Source organism: Babylonia areolata, chromosome 32 (genome assembly GCF_041734735.1).
Source record: "Babylonia areolata isolate BAREFJ2019XMU chromosome 32, ASM4173473v1, whole genome shotgun sequence".
NCBI lineage: Eukaryota > Metazoa > Mollusca > Gastropoda > Neogastropoda > Buccinidae > Babylonia > Babylonia areolata.
The window spans coordinates 20,766,436-20,785,806 of record NC_134907.1 but is presented as its reverse complement, the minus strand read 5'-3'; the positions used below and the strand labels follow the sequence as shown (position 1 = coordinate 20,785,806).

Sequence of the window (19,371 nt, the reverse complement as noted above, 5' to 3'; positions counted from 1 at the left end):
CTGGGGGAGAACAGCAAGAGCAGAGACCAAGACATTACATTTTGAAATTTTACTCAATACATAAAAAGCTTGGATGTTTTTTTAAAAAGTGCATCACAAGTGAGTCTTGAAGGCCTTGCCTATCTTCTTTCAAAATGTAATGTTTAAGATGAGAAAGATCAGTTTAAAGCAAATTAAGTCCCCTAGCATTAATTAGAGTAATTTCCCTTTTTTACTATCTGCACCTAAACGTTTGCAAAATAAATAAAACTTCCATGCTCAGCAAAAGAAGTTCCTGTTTGAACAAAAAATGATAATAATGACTGCTCTTGTTGTTGGGTCAGAATATCAGATCAAAGTGCCAAGTTTAGAGAATACAAAAATATACAACAATAAATGCAGTTTGCATATAATTAGGCTTCTTTTTTCTTTTTTTTGTGCCCATCCCAGAGGTGCAATATTGTTTTAAACAAGATGACTGGAAAGAACTCAATTTTTCCTATTTTTATGCCTAATTTGGTGTCGACTGACAAAGTATTTGCAGAGAAAATGTCAATGTTAAAGTTTACCACGGACACACACACACACACACACACACACACACACACACACAGACAACCGAACACCGGGTTAAAACATAGACTCACTTTGTTTACACAAGTGAGTCAATAAAAATGTGTGGCTTTGTATACAGATGGAATTTTGTCTGTTCTTTTATTTCGCCTTCTCATGTCTGCTGGTCTGTCTGTTTCTCTCTGTCTCTGTGTCTGTCTGTCTGTTTCTGCTTCCATGTCTTTCTCTCCGTGTTTCTGGTTTTTTCTCGTGGCACATTTATGTGTGTGTGTGCGTGTGTGTGTGTGTGTGTGCGCGTGTGTGTGTGTGTGTGTGTGTGTGTGTGCCTCTGTGTGTGTGTGTGTGTGTGTGTGTGTGTGCGTGCGCGCGCACCTGCCTGCCCATCTGTCTTTGTCTTTGCATGTGAATGCGTGTCAGTGTGTCACGACACACTCACGAAATCCAATCACAAGAGACAACCTGTACGGAGGTTTGAACACCAGTCAGTCAGTGACACACCGGCTCTCTGCTCTCACTGACGTCACTTCACGGAGTGCGGCTCAAACCACACAGACCACACAGTGGCCAGTGACAAAACACGCTGACACAATGACACTACACGTTGACACAACTATGCACTGACAATGACAAGGCACCAACACAATAACTCGACACGCTGACACTAAGACACTGCACAATGACTACACGCTGACACTAAGACACTGCACAATGACTACACACTGACACTAAGACACTGCACAATGACTACACACTGACACTGCACAATGACTACACACTGACACTAAGACACTGCACAATGACTACACACTGACACTGCACAATGACTACACACTGACACTAAGACACTGCACAATGACTACACACTGACACTGCACAATGACTACACACTGACACTGCACAATGACTACACACTGACACTACACAATGACTCTACACACTGACACTAATCACACTAAGTCACAAATCAACGACGTCGTTACAACCGACACTGGTTTTCGTACACCTCTGACTTCAAATTCCTAACATTTTGTGTGCATGTCTCACACATGAAAGACTGGGTTACTGTGACACAACTATCATATCCTCCTCCCTCGTCCATTCTTCTTCTAGCAATCTCCAAACGGTAAAAATCCTAAACAGTTCAAGTTTGTCGACCTTGAACTTGCAACAGAGAGCTTAAATGTCCATGCGGGAAGTGGGAGGGCTCATTGGAAAGCCGATGTCTAGAATGAGGGACTCGTCCTAAAGAAAAATGGAAGCAGAAGCTGTCAGACGCTAAATGCAAGTCTTGAGACCACTGGCTTGTCTGCAATCCGATGCAGGTATGATTAATTAACTTTGTATGTGTCGGAGAATTGGCGTTGTTCAAAGACTGAGTCTGTGTCTTGTTTCGCTATCAGTGTCGCATTGTGATTTCCCGGTTTTATTCGTAATAATTATTGCGACTTTTGTGCACCAAATCTTGGGGTGCTTGTTGTACATTTTGCGACCTAAACGTCTTATCCTGTTTTGAAAATATAAAAGTGCATTCAAAAATGCATTTCCAGAATTACGGAAAGGAAATCACCGAACACAAATTAATGTTAGTTTCAGTTTCTCAAGGTGTCAATGCGTTCGGACAAATCCATATCATATACGTTACACCAGATCTGTTAGGTAGATGCCTGACCAGTGGCTTAATGCTGCTAAATGTCTCATTATTTAGCACTTGTGTCCATTTAATGAACTGTTCTCCAAAACCAAAAAGTCTGAAAGCCTGAAAAAGAAAATCTCTTGAAATAAAGTCAAACACCTTACAGTAGTCCAGAGCAATCAGATACCCAGATTTACCATTATGATTTAAATATTCCATGACATCATAAATGGTCCTAATAATTGTTGAAATATTTCTACCTTTGATATATCCTACTTGGTCTTCATTAATTAATTTACTGATAACATGACACAATCTTTCAGAAAGAACATTAGCTAATATCTTGTAGTCTGTGTTTGTAAGAGTGATAGGTCTTAAGTTGGTTAGCTGATCGCGTTGAAGATATTTACCTTTGTGAAGTAAAATAATCATCCCTGTCTTTGAGAATAAGACATATCACTGGTCTGGAAAGATTCATTAAAAGAGTTTATCACTGCTGTTTTGATTTTGTTCCAAAAGACTTTTATAAATTCCACGGCTATTCTATCACTACCTGGGCTGGATCCATTTTTCATTCGTTTGATAGCTGTGGTTGTTTCTTCAACTGTTGCTTGTCCTTCACATGATGCAGCTTCATCTTGGTCTAATTTGAAGAATTCTTCATTAGAAACAAATTCATTTATGGCTGTGTTAATATCCTCATTTCCAATTTCTTAAGACTGATTGTATAATCTAGAGTGGTATTTCACTTGTTCTGCTAAGATTCCTTCTTGGTCCTCAACTAATTTTCCTTCATTGGTCTTAATCCTGGTCATAATATTACTTTTTCCGCTTGCTTTTTCTAAACTGAAAAAAAATATTTAGTAATGTTTTTCTCCCTCTTCTACCCATGTAGTGTGCGCTCCTGCTTGCACCTGGCCCCTTTCACAAGTGCAGTAATATCCAACTGACGTTTTATACTTAACATTTCATTGTTATATTGTTTGTTGTCAGTATGTGTGATTATAAACGTTCAAGTTCACTTGGGCGTACCTGTGACTGTACTGTGCCTTTCCTCTTCTTGTGGGCATGATATAGGCCGTAGTTGATACGGTGATTTTTAATTTCTCATCCCTTCTGTCCAACCCTTCTGTCCAGTCCTCATCCCTTCTGTCCAGCCCTCATCCCATCTGTCCAACCCTTCTGTCCAGTCCTCATCCCTTCTGTCCAGCCCTCATCCCTTCTGTCCAACCCTCATCCCTTCTATCCAGCCCTTCTGTCCAACCCTCATCCCTTCTGTCCACCCTTCTGTCCAACCCTTCTGTCCAGCCCTCATCCCTTCTGTCAGCCCTCATCCCTTCTGTCCAACCCTCATCCCTTCTATCCAGCCCTTCTGTCCAACCCTCATCCCTTCTGTCCAACCCTTCTGTCCAGCCCTCATCCCTTCTGTCCAGCCCTCATCCCTTCTGTCCAACCCTCATCCCTTCTGTCCAACCCTTCTGTCCAGCCCTCATCCCTTCTGTCCAGCCCTCATCCCTCCTGTCCAACCCTCATCCCTTCTGTCCACCCTTCTGTCCAACCCTTCTATCCAGCCCTCATCCCTTCTGTCCAGCCCTCATTCCTCCTGTCCAAACCTCATCCCTTCTGTCCACCCTTCTGTCCAACCCTTCTATCCAGCCCTCATCCCTTCTGTCCACCCTTCTGTCCAACCCTTCTATCCAGCCCTCATTCCTCCTGTCCAACACTTCAGTCCAACCCTCATCCCTTCTGTCCAACCTTCTGTCCAACCCTTCTATCCAGCCCTCATCCCTTCTGTCCAACCCTCATCCCTTCTGTCCAACCCTCATCCCTTCTGTCCAGTCCTCATCCCTTCTGTCCAACCTTCTGTCCAGCCCTCATCCCTTCTGTCCAGCCCTCATCCCTTCTGTCCAACCTTCTGTCCAGCCCTCATCCCTTCTGTCCAACCTTCTGTCCAGTCCTCATCCCTTCCGTCCAGCCCTCATCCCTTCTGTCCAACCCTCATCCCTTCTGTCCAACCCTCATCCCTTCTGTCCAACCTTCTGTCCAGCCCTCATCCCTTCTGTCCAGTCCTCATCCCTTCTGTCCAACCTTCTGTCCAGCCCTCATCCCTTCTGTCCAACCCTCATCCCTTCTGTCCAGTCCTCATCCCTTCTGTCCAACCTTCTGTCCAGCCCTCATCCCTTCTGTCCAACCCTCATCCCTTCTGTCCAACCTTCTGTCCAGCCCTCATCCCTTCTGTCCAGTCCTCATCCCCTCTGTCCAACCTTCTGTCCAGCCCTCATCCCTTTGTCCATCCTTCTGTCCAGCCCTCATCCCTAGCCCACCATCCGACATTTAAAGAATGACTCTGCCACATTGATTTTGTCTTTCAGTGTCAAATAAAGTGTCAAATAATAATTTCAACCTCTGTGAATATTTACCATATATGAATACAAATGTATGATATACACATGTATATCCTTTTTGTCAATGTCATTTTTATCATTATTCAAGGAAACTTGAACCTCTAGTATGAGTGTTGTTGTTGGCAGGTGCTGATGATGTGTTCAGGTTTACATTGATTGACTTACACATAATTAAGCTTGTGTAGAACTTAGGAATTATCCAGGGTGGAATACTGGAAAGCTATAGCTTGAATTTCAACTCTTCTCTCATCTGTGCTGTCCACGTCAGATCCATTGTGTATTGTGTGAACAGTGTTGGAGATGTCTGATCCATTGTATATAATGTGTGAACAGTGTTGGAGATGTCCGATCCATTGTATATTGTGTACACAGTGTTAGAGATGTCTAATCCACTTTATATTTTTTGTTTCTTTGATTATTTCTAATTTCAAAAAATTCTCATGAAACAGACTTTGAAGAAAATAATGTCTGGTCTACTTCTGTTTGTGTGCCTTCCTGACTGAGTGAGTGAGGGGGTGGGTTGGTTGAGTGAGTGAGTGGAGGTCAGTATATGGGTGGGTTATGGGGAAGAAGAACAGAAGAACCCAGAATGCACACACCCCCAGTCCACACCCCGAAGTATGGCTGCCTACATAGAGGGGTAAAACAAAAAACAACAAAAACGGTCATCCACGTAAAATGTTACATGTCTGAATGAGTGCATGACTGAAACCTGATTGAACGACACAGAAAACGAATGATCAACACCCAGTGGCTGCTTTCAGTTGGAAATACCCACGTAGGCAGCCTGTTGTGCAAATGACTCTGTGTTTGCAAAGCACTTCGGGCTTGCCCAGTGGTCTCTGATCGAGGATAGGCACTGTATAAGTATCCGTATGTATATCAAACTTGGGTGATCCCACAGACAACAATAGGTTACCCTTCAGAAATATGGGACGAGAAAGAGGTGGTCACTACAGAAAGATAGACAGACAGACAGACAGATAGATAGATAGATAGATAGATAGATAGATAGATAGATAGATAGACATCCTGAAGACTCTCCACAGAATAAAACATTGAAATGGGACAAAATAGTGGTAATTATTCACAGAACGAAAAAAAAAAAAAGGAATGGAATGAGATGGGGATGATCCTTTCAGTCTACGACATTTCTTCATGAAATGATACATGGTGCTATGAGGTGAGATAGGGATAATTCCTATAGTCCATGCCAAGTTAGTTCATGAAATGATACATAGTGCTATCGGGGTGAGATAGGGATAATCCCTATAGTCCATGCCAAGTTTGTTCATGAAATGATACATAGTGCTATGGGTGAGATAGGGGTAATCCCTATAGCCCATGCCAAGTTTGTTCATGCAATGATACATAGTGGTATGGGGTGAGATAGGGTTGATCCCTATAGCCCATGCCAAGTTTGTTCATGCAATGATGCATAGTGGTATGGGGTGAGATAGGGGTAATTCCTATAGTCCATGCCAAGTTTGTTCATGAAATGATACATAGTGCTATGGGGTGAGATAGGGATAATCCCTATAGTCCATGCCAAGTTTGTTCAGGCAATGATACATAGTGCTATGGGGTGAGATAGGGTTGATCCCTATAGTCCGTGCCAAGTTTGTTCATGAAATGATACATAGGGCTGGGGGTGAGATAGGAGTAATTCCTATAGTTCATGCCAAGTTTGTTCATGAAATGATACATAGTGGTATGGGGTGAGATAGGGGTAATTCCTATAGTCCATGCCAAGTTTGTTCATGAAATGATACATAGTGGTATGGGGTGAGATAGGGGTAATTCCTATAGTCCATGCCAAGTTTGTTCATGCAATGATACGTAGAGCTGGGGGGTGAGATAGGGTTGATCCCTATAACCAATATGAAAGTTTCTTCACAGATTAGAATATAGGTTTGGGGTTACATAAGGATGGTCCCTATAGTCTGTAGAAAGATTCTTTCCAAAATGAGCTAGGGGTTTGGGGTGAGATATGGGTGAACTGTATAGTGCGTATGACTTTTCTTCATGCAGTAAAACAGAGATGGGGTGATCATATAGTCTGTAGTCATGAAGTTTCTTCATGCAATAATGCACAGGGATTGGGCGAGACAGGGGTGATCCTTTTGTCTATAATCATGAAGTTTTTTTTCATACAATCAAAGGGATGGGGGTGAGATAGGGGTGATTCTGTAGTCTATAACTGTGATGTTTATGGGGTGAGATAGGGGTGATTCTGTAGTCTATAATCGTGATGTTTCATTCTTTGAGTAATAAAGCGTAGGGATTGGTCGAGATAGGGGTGATCCTATAGTCTATAATCATGATGTTTCTTTGTGCAATAAAACGTAGGGTTTGGGCGAGATAGAATGATCCATATAGTCCACATGAAGTTTCTTCGTGCTAAAAACAAACAAACAAACAAAAAAAACACGGAATGGGCGAGACAGCGGTGATCCTATAGTCTGTAATCGTGATGTTTCTTCATAAAATAAAACATGGGGATGGTGTGAGACAGGGGTGATCCTGTAGTCCATATGGAGTTTCTTCGTGCAATGAATCATAAGGATGTGGCTATATGCGGGTGATCCTTATGATCTACGTGAAGTTTCTTCATGCAGTTCCCGCTGCAGCAGAGCATTTCCGTTCATTCTCACTGAGGAGCATTTCTGTTCTTTCCCACTTCAGCTGGCAGAGCATTTTCGGTCTCTCACACCGAGGAGCATTTCTGTTCATTCCCACTGTGTAGCAGAGTATCTCCGTTTATTCTCAGTGCAGCACAGTATTTCATTTCACTCCCATTTCCTTTGTATTCCCACTTCCGTTCATTCCCACAGCAAGAGAGCATTTCTGTTTATTCACATTGAAGAGCATTTCCGTTCATTCCCGCAGCAGCCGGCAGAGCATTTTCGTTCATTCCCACTGCAGCAGAGCATTTCCTCTCATTCCTCGCTGCAGCCCGGTAGAGCATTTCTGTTCATTCCCATAACAGCAGACCATTTCCGCTCTTCCCCTCCCCCCCTGCCCCCTCCCCCCGCTGCAGCCTGGCCGCGGGAGCATTTCCTGTCACTCCCAGTCAGCGAAGAGGGCGGCTCCAGAGAAGGTGGTGTACATATAGCCGTGGATATAGGAGGCGCGGGCCAGCAGAACGAGCCACACCTCGTCCCCGGCTGCCAGACTCAGGATGGCCGAGTTGGTGGCTGAGGCCCAGTACGGGATGCTCTCCGCCCAGATGGTCAGCACCAGCCGTGCGTTGGTCACCAGGTTCACTGCCGCCTGCAACCCGCACAGGGCCCCCCGTGCAAGGGGTCAGAGAGTCGTTGCCGGTTGTCTGTTGTCACTTGTCAGTGTCAGCTCTGGGGCTGGTGTTGTTAGTGGTTCTTACCCGATTGTTTGTGGGAATCGGAATGAGAATGGAAATTGGTTTTGATCCTCTATGTCTGTCTCTGTGTCTGTGTCTCTGTCTCTGTCTATGTCTCTCTCTATCTCTCTGTCTCTCTCTGTCTCTCTGTCTCTGTCTCTGTCTCTCTCTCTCTCTCTCTCTCTCTCTCTCTCTCTCTGTTTGTGTGTGTGTGTGTGTGTGTGTGTGTGTGCAAGCGTTTTTCATGAGTGCATGCCAGTGTGTGTGTGTGTGTGTGTGTGTGTGTGTGTGTGTGTGTGCAGGCGTTTTACATGAGTACATGCCAGTGTGTGTGTGTGTGTGTGTGTGTGTGTGTGTGTGTGTGTGTGTGTGTGTGTACAGGCGTTTTTCATGAATGCATGCCAATGTATGATTGCGTACGTGCGCGCGCGCATTCATGATGTGCATGAGTGCATACGAATGTGTGCATGTGTGTGCACAAGAGCAAGGCAATGTGTGTGCTTAAACAAATATATAATTAATTGATTAACCAACCGATCGAACCAACCATTAAACAGCCCACTCCCAACTTCCTGGAAGCCCCAGAAAGTCACACCAGGGAAAACAATTTAAAGGGAGGGAAATACCCCCCCCCCCCCCCCCCCCCCCCCCCCACCTGCTTTCTCGCAAAACCCAAGCAACGTACCCGTTGCCTCCCTTGAGCGGCCACGACAACCGTAAACTGGAAGGTGCCGTTGTAAGGTGCCGTGAAGCGTCCGGTTTCCGCCTGGAAAGCTTGACCTACGTTGGTGACGACGTTGTCAAAGATGAGATCTGTGTTGTGAGACACGGGCCCCTGGTTGGCTTGAAGACCCACAAAGAAGGATAATGCGCGGGTCTCCGCTTTCTGGGGTCCTGAAGGTGAACAGTGATGATAACATCAGCAGCAGCGCCGACAGACAAAAGCGACAACAGTACTGTTCTTTACGAGTGCCGAGCTGATTGTTATGTTCAGTGACGGACAAACTATTAATTTGCCAAGGGATGTTTTGGTCCCGGAGGGTTATATATATATATATATTTTTTTTAATTTCTAACACACACACACACACATGCGCGCGCGCTACGTTACAAAAACATCATAGACAGACGCACACAAACACACACATGCGCACGCGCAAGCACGCACCAACGTCCACACATACACACGCACGCGCGCACGCACACACTGACATCACCACCAGACGCGAGCCAACCGGCGCGCACTCACACACACACACATACACTACAGAAACATAACAGACACACGTACACATACATGCGCGCGCGCGCTCGCACGCACGCACACACACACACACACCTCACGCCCGCGCACACGCACACACACTCCCATCCATCCCCCTTCCCCCAAACACACACACACAAACATACACTCCCCCAACCCAACTCCCCCCCTGCCTCCCCCGTCTCCGTCCCGCCCACACACACCTCCACCTACCACACACACCATCACCACACCCCCTACCCATCCACATCCACCACGCCCACCCCAACTGAAGCGCCCTACCCAGCTCACCACCCGTAGGTCCAGGCAGACCAGGAGCGCCATCCTGCCCGGGCTGTCCCGTCTTTCCGGGAGGTCCTCTTGGACCCTGCACAGGCAGGATCAGGGGAACCCCTGCAGGGTTAGGGTTCCGACACGTCACCTCCAGGTGGCAGCCCTCTTCCGCTTCCGCTTCCGCCATGCCGTCCACCGGCGACAGGTGGCGCGCCACGCCTTTCACTTTCCGGTTCCGGTTCTTGTTCCGGTTCCGGTTGCGGTCCCTGCGCGGCGCGTCTCGTTTGGTGCACGTGAGGGTGACGTAGCAGGCGAAGAGGATGAGGATGAGGATGGGGGTGGTTCGCATTCTGGAAGGGAGAAGTGATGGATGGGAGAGGAGTGTTGGTGGGGGTTTGGGGGGTGTTGGTGGAAGGAGAGAGGGAGAGTTGACAGACTTAAATGAGAGTTATATAGTGTGTGTGGTGTGTGCGTGTGTATAGTGTGTGTGTGTGTGTATGCTCGTGCACGTGTGTATATTTATTTGCGTGTGTGTGTCTCTGCACGCGCACGAGTGAGATTGTGTGTGTGTGTGTGTGTGCGCGCGCGCTCGTACATTCATGCGTCTGCTTGTCTGTGTATGTGTGTGTGTGAGCGGGACTGTGCGCTTGAAGTTGAGCAGTACACAACAAGAGAGCGCGGATTTTTTTTTTTTTTTTTTTTTTTTTAAACCTCCACTTTGCAAATTGACATTATGGTTTCATTTAAAACCAGTTGGGCTAATGGATATTTTTTGCCCTGGCTGACAATTTACACAGGGCCGCTTGCGCAGGCTCGCCCGCCCATTCCTTCAGCCAGTCCAACCAATAATTATATAACAGCATCATGCCGCAGACTTCCGAATGCTTCCCCCTTATAAATGGTTCCCCGGACACACTCTTCTTGGCAGAACATGCATGAGGAGGAGAAACTGTTTTTGTTGGTAATGTTTTGTTGTTGTGTTTGTTTCCCCACAGGAGCTTTTTTTTTTTTTTTTTTTTTTTTTTTTTTTGTCTTCTTTTTTATTCTTTTTTTTTTTTTAATTTAATTGGGTACAGCCTGCTATTTTTGTTTGCTTGAAAAAGACTCCAACATGCGTATGCAGTCGTATATTATCTGTGATAGCTTTCGTTCGCGTAAAAGAGAGAGAGAGAAGAGGAAGGAAGCAAGGGGGTGGGAGGAGGAAGAGGAGGAGGAAAAAGGACAAATAGGAAGAGGTACTGACGCAGTGAGAGAGGAGGAGCGAGGGAAGTAACAACGTACCTGTTACAATGCACCTTTTATCTACCTGTGTGCTAGCTGAATCGGCAGAGGAAGAAGAAGGGGGCAGGATGAAGGGGGCAAAAAAGGAAGAAGGGGGCAAAAGAGGAAGAAGAAGGGGCAAAAGAGGAAGAAGAAGAAGAAGAAGGGGCAAAAGAGGAAGAAGAAGGGGGCAAAAGAGGAAGAAGAAGGGGGCAAAAGAGGAAGAGAGGAAGAAGAAGGGGGCAAAAGAGGAAGAAGGGGACAAAAGAGGATGAAGGGGGCAAAAGAGGAAGAAGAAGGGGGCAAAAGAGGAAGAAGGGGGCAAAAGAGGAAGAAGGGGGGCAAAAGAGGAAGAAGAAGAAGGGGGCAGAAGAAGAAGAAGGGGCAAAAGAGGAAGAAGAAGAAGGGTGCAAAAGAGGAAGAAGAAGGGGCAAAAGAGGAAGAAGAAGGGTGCAAAAGAGGAGGAAGAAGAAGGGGGCAAAAGAGGAAGAAGAAGGGGGCAAAAGAGGAAGAAAAAGAAGGGGGCAGAAGAAGAAGAAGGGGGCAAAAGAGGAGGAGGAAGAAGAAGAAGGGGGCAAAAGAAGAAGAAGAAGGGGGCAAAAGAGGAGGAAGAATGGGGCAAAAGAGGAAGAAGAAGAAGGGGGCAAAAGAGGAAGAAGAAGAAGGGGGCAAAAGAAGAAGAAGAAGGGGGCAAAAGAGGAAGAAGAAGAAGGGGCAAAAGAGGAGGAAGAAGAAGAAGAAGGGGGCAAAAGAGGAGGAAGAAGAAGAAGAAGGGGGCAAAAGAGGAAGAAGAAGGGGGCAAAAGAGGAAAAAGAAGAGGGGGCAAAAGAAGAAGAAGGGGGGGGCAAAAAAGAGGAAGAAGAAGGGGACAAAAGAGGAAGAAGAAAGGGGCAAAAGAAGAAGAAGGGTGCAAGAGAGGGAGAAGAAGGGGCAAAAGAGGAAGAAAAACATGAAAAAGGTGTTCCCAAACACTCGGACGAAAGCTATAGAAGATCGAAATCATGGTCAGACTTACGTAAGGAGGAGAAAGAGAAGAAGGAAAACATCCCTTGCAGTGCATCTTGCAAACTGATATCGCTGACAAGAGGGTGGTTTTTATTTTGAGCTTTGTTCAGCACACTATAGGTCATCTGGCCGGTTCCCCATAAAAAATTTAAAAAATATAAAAAAAATTGATCGGTCATTTTCAAAATTAATGGGTCTTAATTAATGGGAATAATAAGTTGTTTATCTCGTTAATTTCCTCTCTCTCTCTCTCTCTCTCTCTCTCTCTCTCTCTCTCTCTCTCTGCCTTCTCCCTCACCTCTCCCTCTCTCTTTCCTTTCCTGAACCCCGCCCTCTTTCCCTATCACTCTCTCTCTCCCTCTCTCTCTCTCTCTCTCTCTCTCTTTCTCTGACATCTTTTTCTCCCTTTGCAATACTCTTCTCTGTCTCTGTCTTCCCTCCCTCTCTCTCTTTCCTTTCCTGAACACCCCCCCCTCCCTCCCTCCCTCTCTCTCTTTCCTTTCCTGAACCCCCCCCCCCTCCCTCCCTCTCTCCTCTTTCCTTTCCTGCCCCCTTCCCCCTCTCTCCCTCAATTTTCTCTCTTCCCCACTCTCTCTCTCCATGTTCTAATTAATGACAGTCGTAGAGAGCGGTCTAAAAAAGGTTTATCCGTGTTCGATGGTTTTCCCTTCGAACTGGAACATCAACTTTGGTAACGACGTTATTTACCGTTGGAAACTTTGTGACTTTTTTTCCCCCTTTTTCTCTCTTTTTTTTTTTTTTTTTTTTTTACCGCTAAAAGACACGGCCAACACGCTCCTACATTGGTGCACTGAATGTCAACAGATTAAAATGTTTGCTCTTAAATAAACTTGAGTGTCAGTACATATGCTTCTTGAGAAAGCAGAAAAAAACGAAAATAAATTATCTAAGTTAACATTCTGCAATGATGTTTCTAAAAAAAAAATACAGACTTGAAACCGTATCTCATCTACTCCAGAAAAACTGAGCACAGTGTGCAGACTTCGCATGTGCGCACATGATATCCGCATAGAAAGAGGCAGATACACAGGTACAGAAGAAAAAAAAACGTGCAAGAGCATGCAAAACCTGCGGTATATTAGGAAATTATTATCATTTTGTCGACAAATGTATTAGATATGAACATTTACGAGTTTTGTTGACCGACGTAAAGTCTGAATTTACAAATTTTGATGATACTGATACATTCAGTCCATGGTGTGTTTACGACCCTGTACAACCTCGACTAGCAAAATCCATGTATCAATGTTTCAAAGAACACGTCAAGTATTAATTAGAACACCATACATTTGGTTTGAATCTTCTTTTTTTCCTTTATTGTTTTGTCTATAAACCTTTCATTCACGGTTTTTATGACAATATGATTCTGATTCACACACACACACACACACACACACACACACACACACATGATTATATTTGTTTATTTAGAAATTACATACACGTGAAGTTATCATTACCGAAAAAACAAAAAAGCAAATCCCCTCTCTACAGACAGTCTCGAACTTCGGTTCCTCCTTCACTTGACAAACAGCCCAGCAAAACGGACCACAGCACGCACACAGCAATCGTTTCATCACCAGTTATCATACCGGCGTTTACCTCCCTTGGAAAAAAAAATAGCTTCCTGTCACTCCATGCACTTCCGGCAGGCGGAAATTTGGACGTCCGCCATTTTCACTGGAGCGTTTTCATTGTGGACGAATCAGCTTTTGAGGTAGTTTGTTTTAGTGAGCAAGACTGACCGCCTTTGTGCGTCCAGTTCTGTCTTGCCTTTTTCTTTTTTCTTCTTCCTCTTTTTTTCCGCTTTGTTTCATTTTCAAATCGTTAATAAATGGTAAGGAACTGACGTTTTTGATAACCTGATAGCGGCGGAGAGAAAGAGAGAGAGAGAGAGAAAATTATATGGTCAGATGTTTCCGAAAATCACAGCTCGTGAATCCGCATGGCAGAATTCAATTGCAGCTGCAAGTGGAATATGGTGTAAACTGACTAGAATGACCCCCTCTCCCTACACGTCTTTACCCCCTGGACCTTCAAACTGTGACAAATCTTCATCCTCTGGGCGTGGTTTCCGGTCTCAGGTTCAGGGTTAGATACCTGGATCAAGTGTTGTAACTTCTGCCCCAGAGCTGGAAGTAAAACCTTCCGTTGTTTAGAAAAATATTTTGGTTATGAAAAAAAAAGATTTTTTTTCCTCTTGCGTTTTAGCTTTGCAGATGAGAATTATCGCAAGGTGCACGTGAGGAGGAAGGAAAAGTGGATGATCTGTGGACAACGGAATTGTCTTCCTACACCTGTAGTAGTGCTCGGTGGTCAAAAGGCCCATCCGGCGATTGGAAACTGTGGGGATAGGACTGTGTTTTTGTGCGCATGACCATGTTTTTATTGGGTGGAGAGGGGCGAGGGGTGAGAGAGAGGGAGAAAGAGGGTGTGTGGGGGGGGGAGGGGGGATTAAGGGGGCGGGGGGGAGGTAGGTGAGGGCTGGAGGTGGTTGGTGCTGTTGTGCGAGTGGATTCCCCTTCGGTTATCCTCGAATCATTTTCACCCGTTCATAGAATTTCTATTCTGTCATGCCCAGATTTATTTCATTCATCTGTCTATTCTGTCATGCCCAGATTTATTTGTTTCATCTGTTCACTCTGTCATGCCCAAATTTATTCCATCTGTCTATTCTGTCATGCCCAGATTTATTTGTTTCATCTGTTCATTCTGTCATGCCCAAATTTATTCCATCTGTCTATTCCGTCATGCCCAGATTTGTGTCATCTGTTCACTCGGCCATACCCAAACCCAAATTTGTTTCATCTCTTCATGGGATTCTTTAATTCAGTTCAGTTCAGTTCAATTCAGTTTGTTCGTAGAATTGTTATTCTGTCGTGCCCAACTTTGTTTTGTCTGTTCATGGCATTCCTAATGCGATCCTCAAATTTATCTCATCATGGAATTCCTATTTGGTAATTCTATAAAAAATAAAAATGAAAATCTCATCTCTTCATGGAATTTCCATTCACTTAGGTCATCTTCACATTTTTCTCATCTGTTCATGGAATTCGTATTCGGTCATCCTCAAATTTATCTCATTTGTTCATGGAATTTCTTTTCGGACATTCTCAAAATTGGTGTGTCTCTTCTGTTCATGGAATCCTATTTGGTCATCCTCAGATTTATGCCATCTGTTCACCTAATATCTATATTTAGAGTGTGTGTGTGCGCGCGCGCGTGCGTGCGTGTGCGCGCGCGCGCGCGTGTGTGTGTATTTGTGTGTGTCTATTAATGCAAAATGTATGTGTGTGTTTGTGTGCATGTGTATGTATGTGCGCGCGGGAGTGCGCGCGTGCTCATTCGCGCGTATATGTGGTGTGGTCTGTGTGTGTGTGTGTGTGTGTGTGTGTGAGGGAGTGTGTGTGTGTGTGTGTGAATGAGTACTAGTATACGTGCCTGCGGGTGCGTGTGTCTCTTTCTTAGTAAATATAGGCTTATGTATGTGTGTGTTTGCGTTTCTATTCACAGTGTCTGCATCTGTGTTTGCGTGTGTACGCGCGTATGTGCGTGTGCCTATGCTTATTTTTACCCAGGGGGTCAGATTACGAGGGTAGGCTGTTGCAGAAGGCCAGGCAGGTATTGTGCGCTTTGTGTGCAAGACATAATGGATGGGTGCTGCATGAAGATGAGAACAAATCCATGCGGTGATGGCCTGACAGAGCTCCACCCCCCCTGAAACTTAAACCCCGTGGATGGAAAATCGGTCTGTCGAACAGTTGAAAAGAAATCCCGGAAATGCTGATGTCAGTCTGTTTACAACGAAAAAAAAAAGAGACAAGAATAATTACAGAATAGAAATGAGACAGGGCAAAACTAAAGGGAACAAATATCGCGCGAGGAGAGACAGTGACACAGAGACGGAGAGAATGGGAAGAGACACACAGAGAGAGAAAACAGAGACTGAAATGGGGATGGGGTGGGACGGGGGGGGGGGGGGGGGGCGGTGTAGATAGAGACCGAATCTAAGAAAGATGGGTGAGAGGGGTTGGGGGGGGAGAAAGATGGAGAGAGAGGTTGGGGGGGAGGGAATGGAGACACAGAGAGAGATATAGTGAGATATAGTAAAAGAGAGAGAGAGAGATGGAGACAGTCACGCAGAGACAGAGAGAGGTTCACAGAGGCACCCCAATGCTTACGTCAGTTTCTTCTTCTTCTTCTTCTTCTTCTTCTTCTTCTTCTTCTTCTTCTCATTCGTTTGTGGGTTGCGACCCCAACGTTCGCTCGTGTGCACGAGTGGGCTTGTACCTGTATGACCGTTTTTACCCCCGCCCAGCCATATAGGCAGTCATACTCCGTCTTCGGAGTGGGTAACGGGGGGAGGAACGGGATGCATGCTGGGTACGTTATCGTTTCCATAACCCACCGAACGCTGACAGGGTTTGTGGGATATTTAACGTGCGTATTTGATCTTCTGAGTGCGTATATATATATATATATACACACGGGAGGATCGGGCACTAGCAGGATAGGAGGAGGAGGAAAACAACAACAAGGAGGAGAAGGAGGAGAATAACAAGGAGAAGGAGAACAACAACAGCAACAACAAGGAGAAGGAAGGAGAACAAGGAGGAGAACAGTACCAACAAGGAGGAGAACAAAAACAACAACAACGAGGAGAACAACAACAACAAGGAGAAAGAGGAGAACAACACCAACAAGAAGAAGGAGAACAACAACAACAAGGAGAAGGAGGAGAACAACAACAACAACAAGGAGAAGGAGGAGAACAACACCAACAACAACAACAACGTTAACAGGAAGGATTAAAACAACAACAGCAACACCAACAAGGAGAAGGAGGAGAACAGCAACAACAAGGAGGAGGAGGAGAACAACAACAACAACAAGGAGGAGAACAACAACAAGAAGGAGGAGGAGAACAACACCAACAACAACAACAACGTTAACAGGAAGGATTAAAACAACAACAACAACAAGGAGAAGGAGAACAACAACAGCAACAACAACGTTAACAGGAAGGATTAAAACAACAACAACAAGGAGAAGGAGAACGACAACAGCAACAACAACGTTAGCAGGAAGGATTAAAACAACAACAACAACAACAAGGAGAAGGAGAACGACAACAGCAACAACAACGTTAACAGGAAGGATTAAAACAACAACAACAACAAGGAGAAGGAGAACGACAACAACAACAACAACGTTAACAGGAAGGATTAAAACAACAACAAGAAGGAGAAGGAGAACAACAACAGCAACAACAACGTTAACAGGAAGGATTAAAACAACAACAACAACAAGGAGAAGGAGAACGACAACAACAACAACAACGTTAACAGGAAGGATTAAAACAACAACAACAACAAGGAGAAGGAGAACGACAACAGCAACAACAACGTTAACAGGAAGGATTAAAACAACAACAACAACAAGGAGAAGGAGAACAACAACAGCAACAACAACGTTAACAGGAAGGATTAAAACAACAACAACAACAACATGAGACGAAGAACAAAAGGCCATAACAGGAGGGGACGGAGATTAACACAGGAGCCAGGCATTGTTTTCCGAGCAATGACAACGTAGGGACGGCGTGATGACTCTCTCCAAAACAGATCACAAATTAACAGGCATCGAAGATCGTTATTCAAGCGGCCTGGTGGGAATCAAACCTCAAACTCGGTGACAGCAGTAAAACCGGGCCATACCACGGTGTTGTTTAGGCCCCAGCTTTAATGTCTGGAAGGTGGGTGGAGTGGGGGGTCGGGGTTGGGAGGGGGAGCGTGGGGGGTCGGGTGGTGGGTGGGAGGGGCACAGAGCACTGATTCTAACAAAAAACATGTTCAGGGTTAAAGAAATTGAATATAGTAATAATAATAATAATAATAATAATAATAATAATAAAAGGTAGAAAGTGAAAGAAACAGGCTTTCTGGTTCAAAAATAAACTTCTGGGTTGTTGTTTTTTCTTTTTCTTTAATCTCTCTCTCTCTCTCTATCTCTCCCCCTCCATCCCTCCCTCTCTGTCTCCCTCTTTCTCCCGCTCTCTCTCTCTCTCCCTCAGTATGTGTCTGTGTATGAATCAAAATCATATTTTAAAGTATTTAAATCATAATACAAACTGCGAATAAAGGTTTACAGCAACAGCCACAACGCGCAAAACCAACCAGAGTTTGATGTGTGAATTATCGCGTGACGCGTCAGTGCTTTGCAACATTCACATGCGCATGCGTGTGAATGACTGGTGTCCAGTGAAAGCGCTTTGATTTTTCTTCGTCTGCACAAGATTCAGCGCTATATAAATAGTAGTAGTAGTAGTAGTATCATTATTGTTATTATTAGATATGAAATGTGGCAGTCAGCGTTGCACAGGGTGGTATCTGCTCATATGGAGGATTGTATCTGTGTCATCGAAGTGTGTTCAATCTTGATTTCGTTTGACGCAGCTTCACATGAATGAGAGTGTCTAGCACACACATTTATCGAGAAACTGATACTCACCTTCTGATGGTACTACACTACAGGTTTTGTACAATCTTGCACATTTTTCATTGGTTGTATAGGCCTCTCTCCCTCTCTCTCTTTCTGGGGATCATCACTGATTTGCACAGTTTGTTAAATCAGATGTGATATCGTTTGACAAAACTTCACTTAAATGATTATGTCTAACACGTTTGTCGAGAAAATGATACTCACCTTCTAATGCACTGATGTCTGCAGGCTTTGCATAATCTTGCACATTTTTCATTGGCTGTATAAAATGATACTCGCCCTCTAATGCACTGCTGTCTCAGGCTTTGCATAATCTTGCACATTTTTCATTGGCTGTATAGATTTCAGCGCCTCTATCTTTTTGAAGATCGTTAATTTGCACAGCTTGTTAACTCAGACTTAATATAGTTCAACAAAACTTGACTTGAATGATCATGTCTAACACGTTTGTCGAGAAGATGATACTGACTTCTAATGCACTACATGCTTTGCATAATCTTTCATTGCCTGTACACTAAGGCCTCTCCGCCTTTCTCTTTTTGGAGATCATTAATTTGCACTAGCCTTCTTCTTTCGTGGGCTGCGTTCAGTCGTACGCACTAGTGGGCTTTTACGTATATGGCCGTTTTTAACCCCGCCATGTAGGCAGCCATACTCCGTTTTCCCCGGGAGGTGCATGCCGGGTATGTTCTTGTTTCCATAACCCACTGAAAGCTGACGTGTTTGAACGTGTATATTTGATCTTCTGCTTGCATATACACGATGGGGATTTAGGCACTAGCAGATCTGCACATCTGTTGACCTGGTAGATCGGAAAAATCTCCAACCTTTACCCGCCAGACGCCGTTGCCGAGATTCAAACCCGGGACCCTCAGAGTGAAAGTCCAACGTTTTAGCCACTCGGCTGGTGCGCCCGTCATGTGCACTGACCAACCTAACGCGAAGTTTGCACAATGTTATTCCATGTTCAGCTTTTCCTTGTGTGGTTCAGATATTGCTCAAGTCTATATTCTTTAGCAATATAATTTATTTTATTTTATAATATTAACTTCGATTTATTTCCTTTTACTACTTTCCCCAGAAAGTTACGAACTTGGAT

The 19,371-nt window shown here is 44.7% G+C and overlaps 1 protein-coding gene across 1 annotated transcript in view; it reads right to left on the bottom strand.

Moving 5' to 3' along the window:
• Nucleotides 1-7,072: 7,072 nt before the first annotated feature.
• Nucleotides 7,073-19,371, bottom strand: part of LOC143276696 (cerebellin-4-like) — a 15,247-nt gene continuing 2,948 nt past the window's right edge. Inside the window, exons 3-5 of the mRNA XM_076581334.1 lie at nt 9,504-9,835; nt 8,634-8,842; nt 7,073-7,863 (exon numbers count right to left, since the gene is read on the bottom strand). Coding sequence (XP_076437449.1) covers nt 7,654-7,863; nt 8,634-8,842; nt 9,504-9,834 — 750 coding nt within the window. The 5' untranslated portion in view covers nt 9,835 and the 3' untranslated portion in view covers nt 7,073-7,653. The remainder of the gene's footprint in view (nt 7,864-8,633; nt 8,843-9,503; nt 9,836-19,371) is intronic.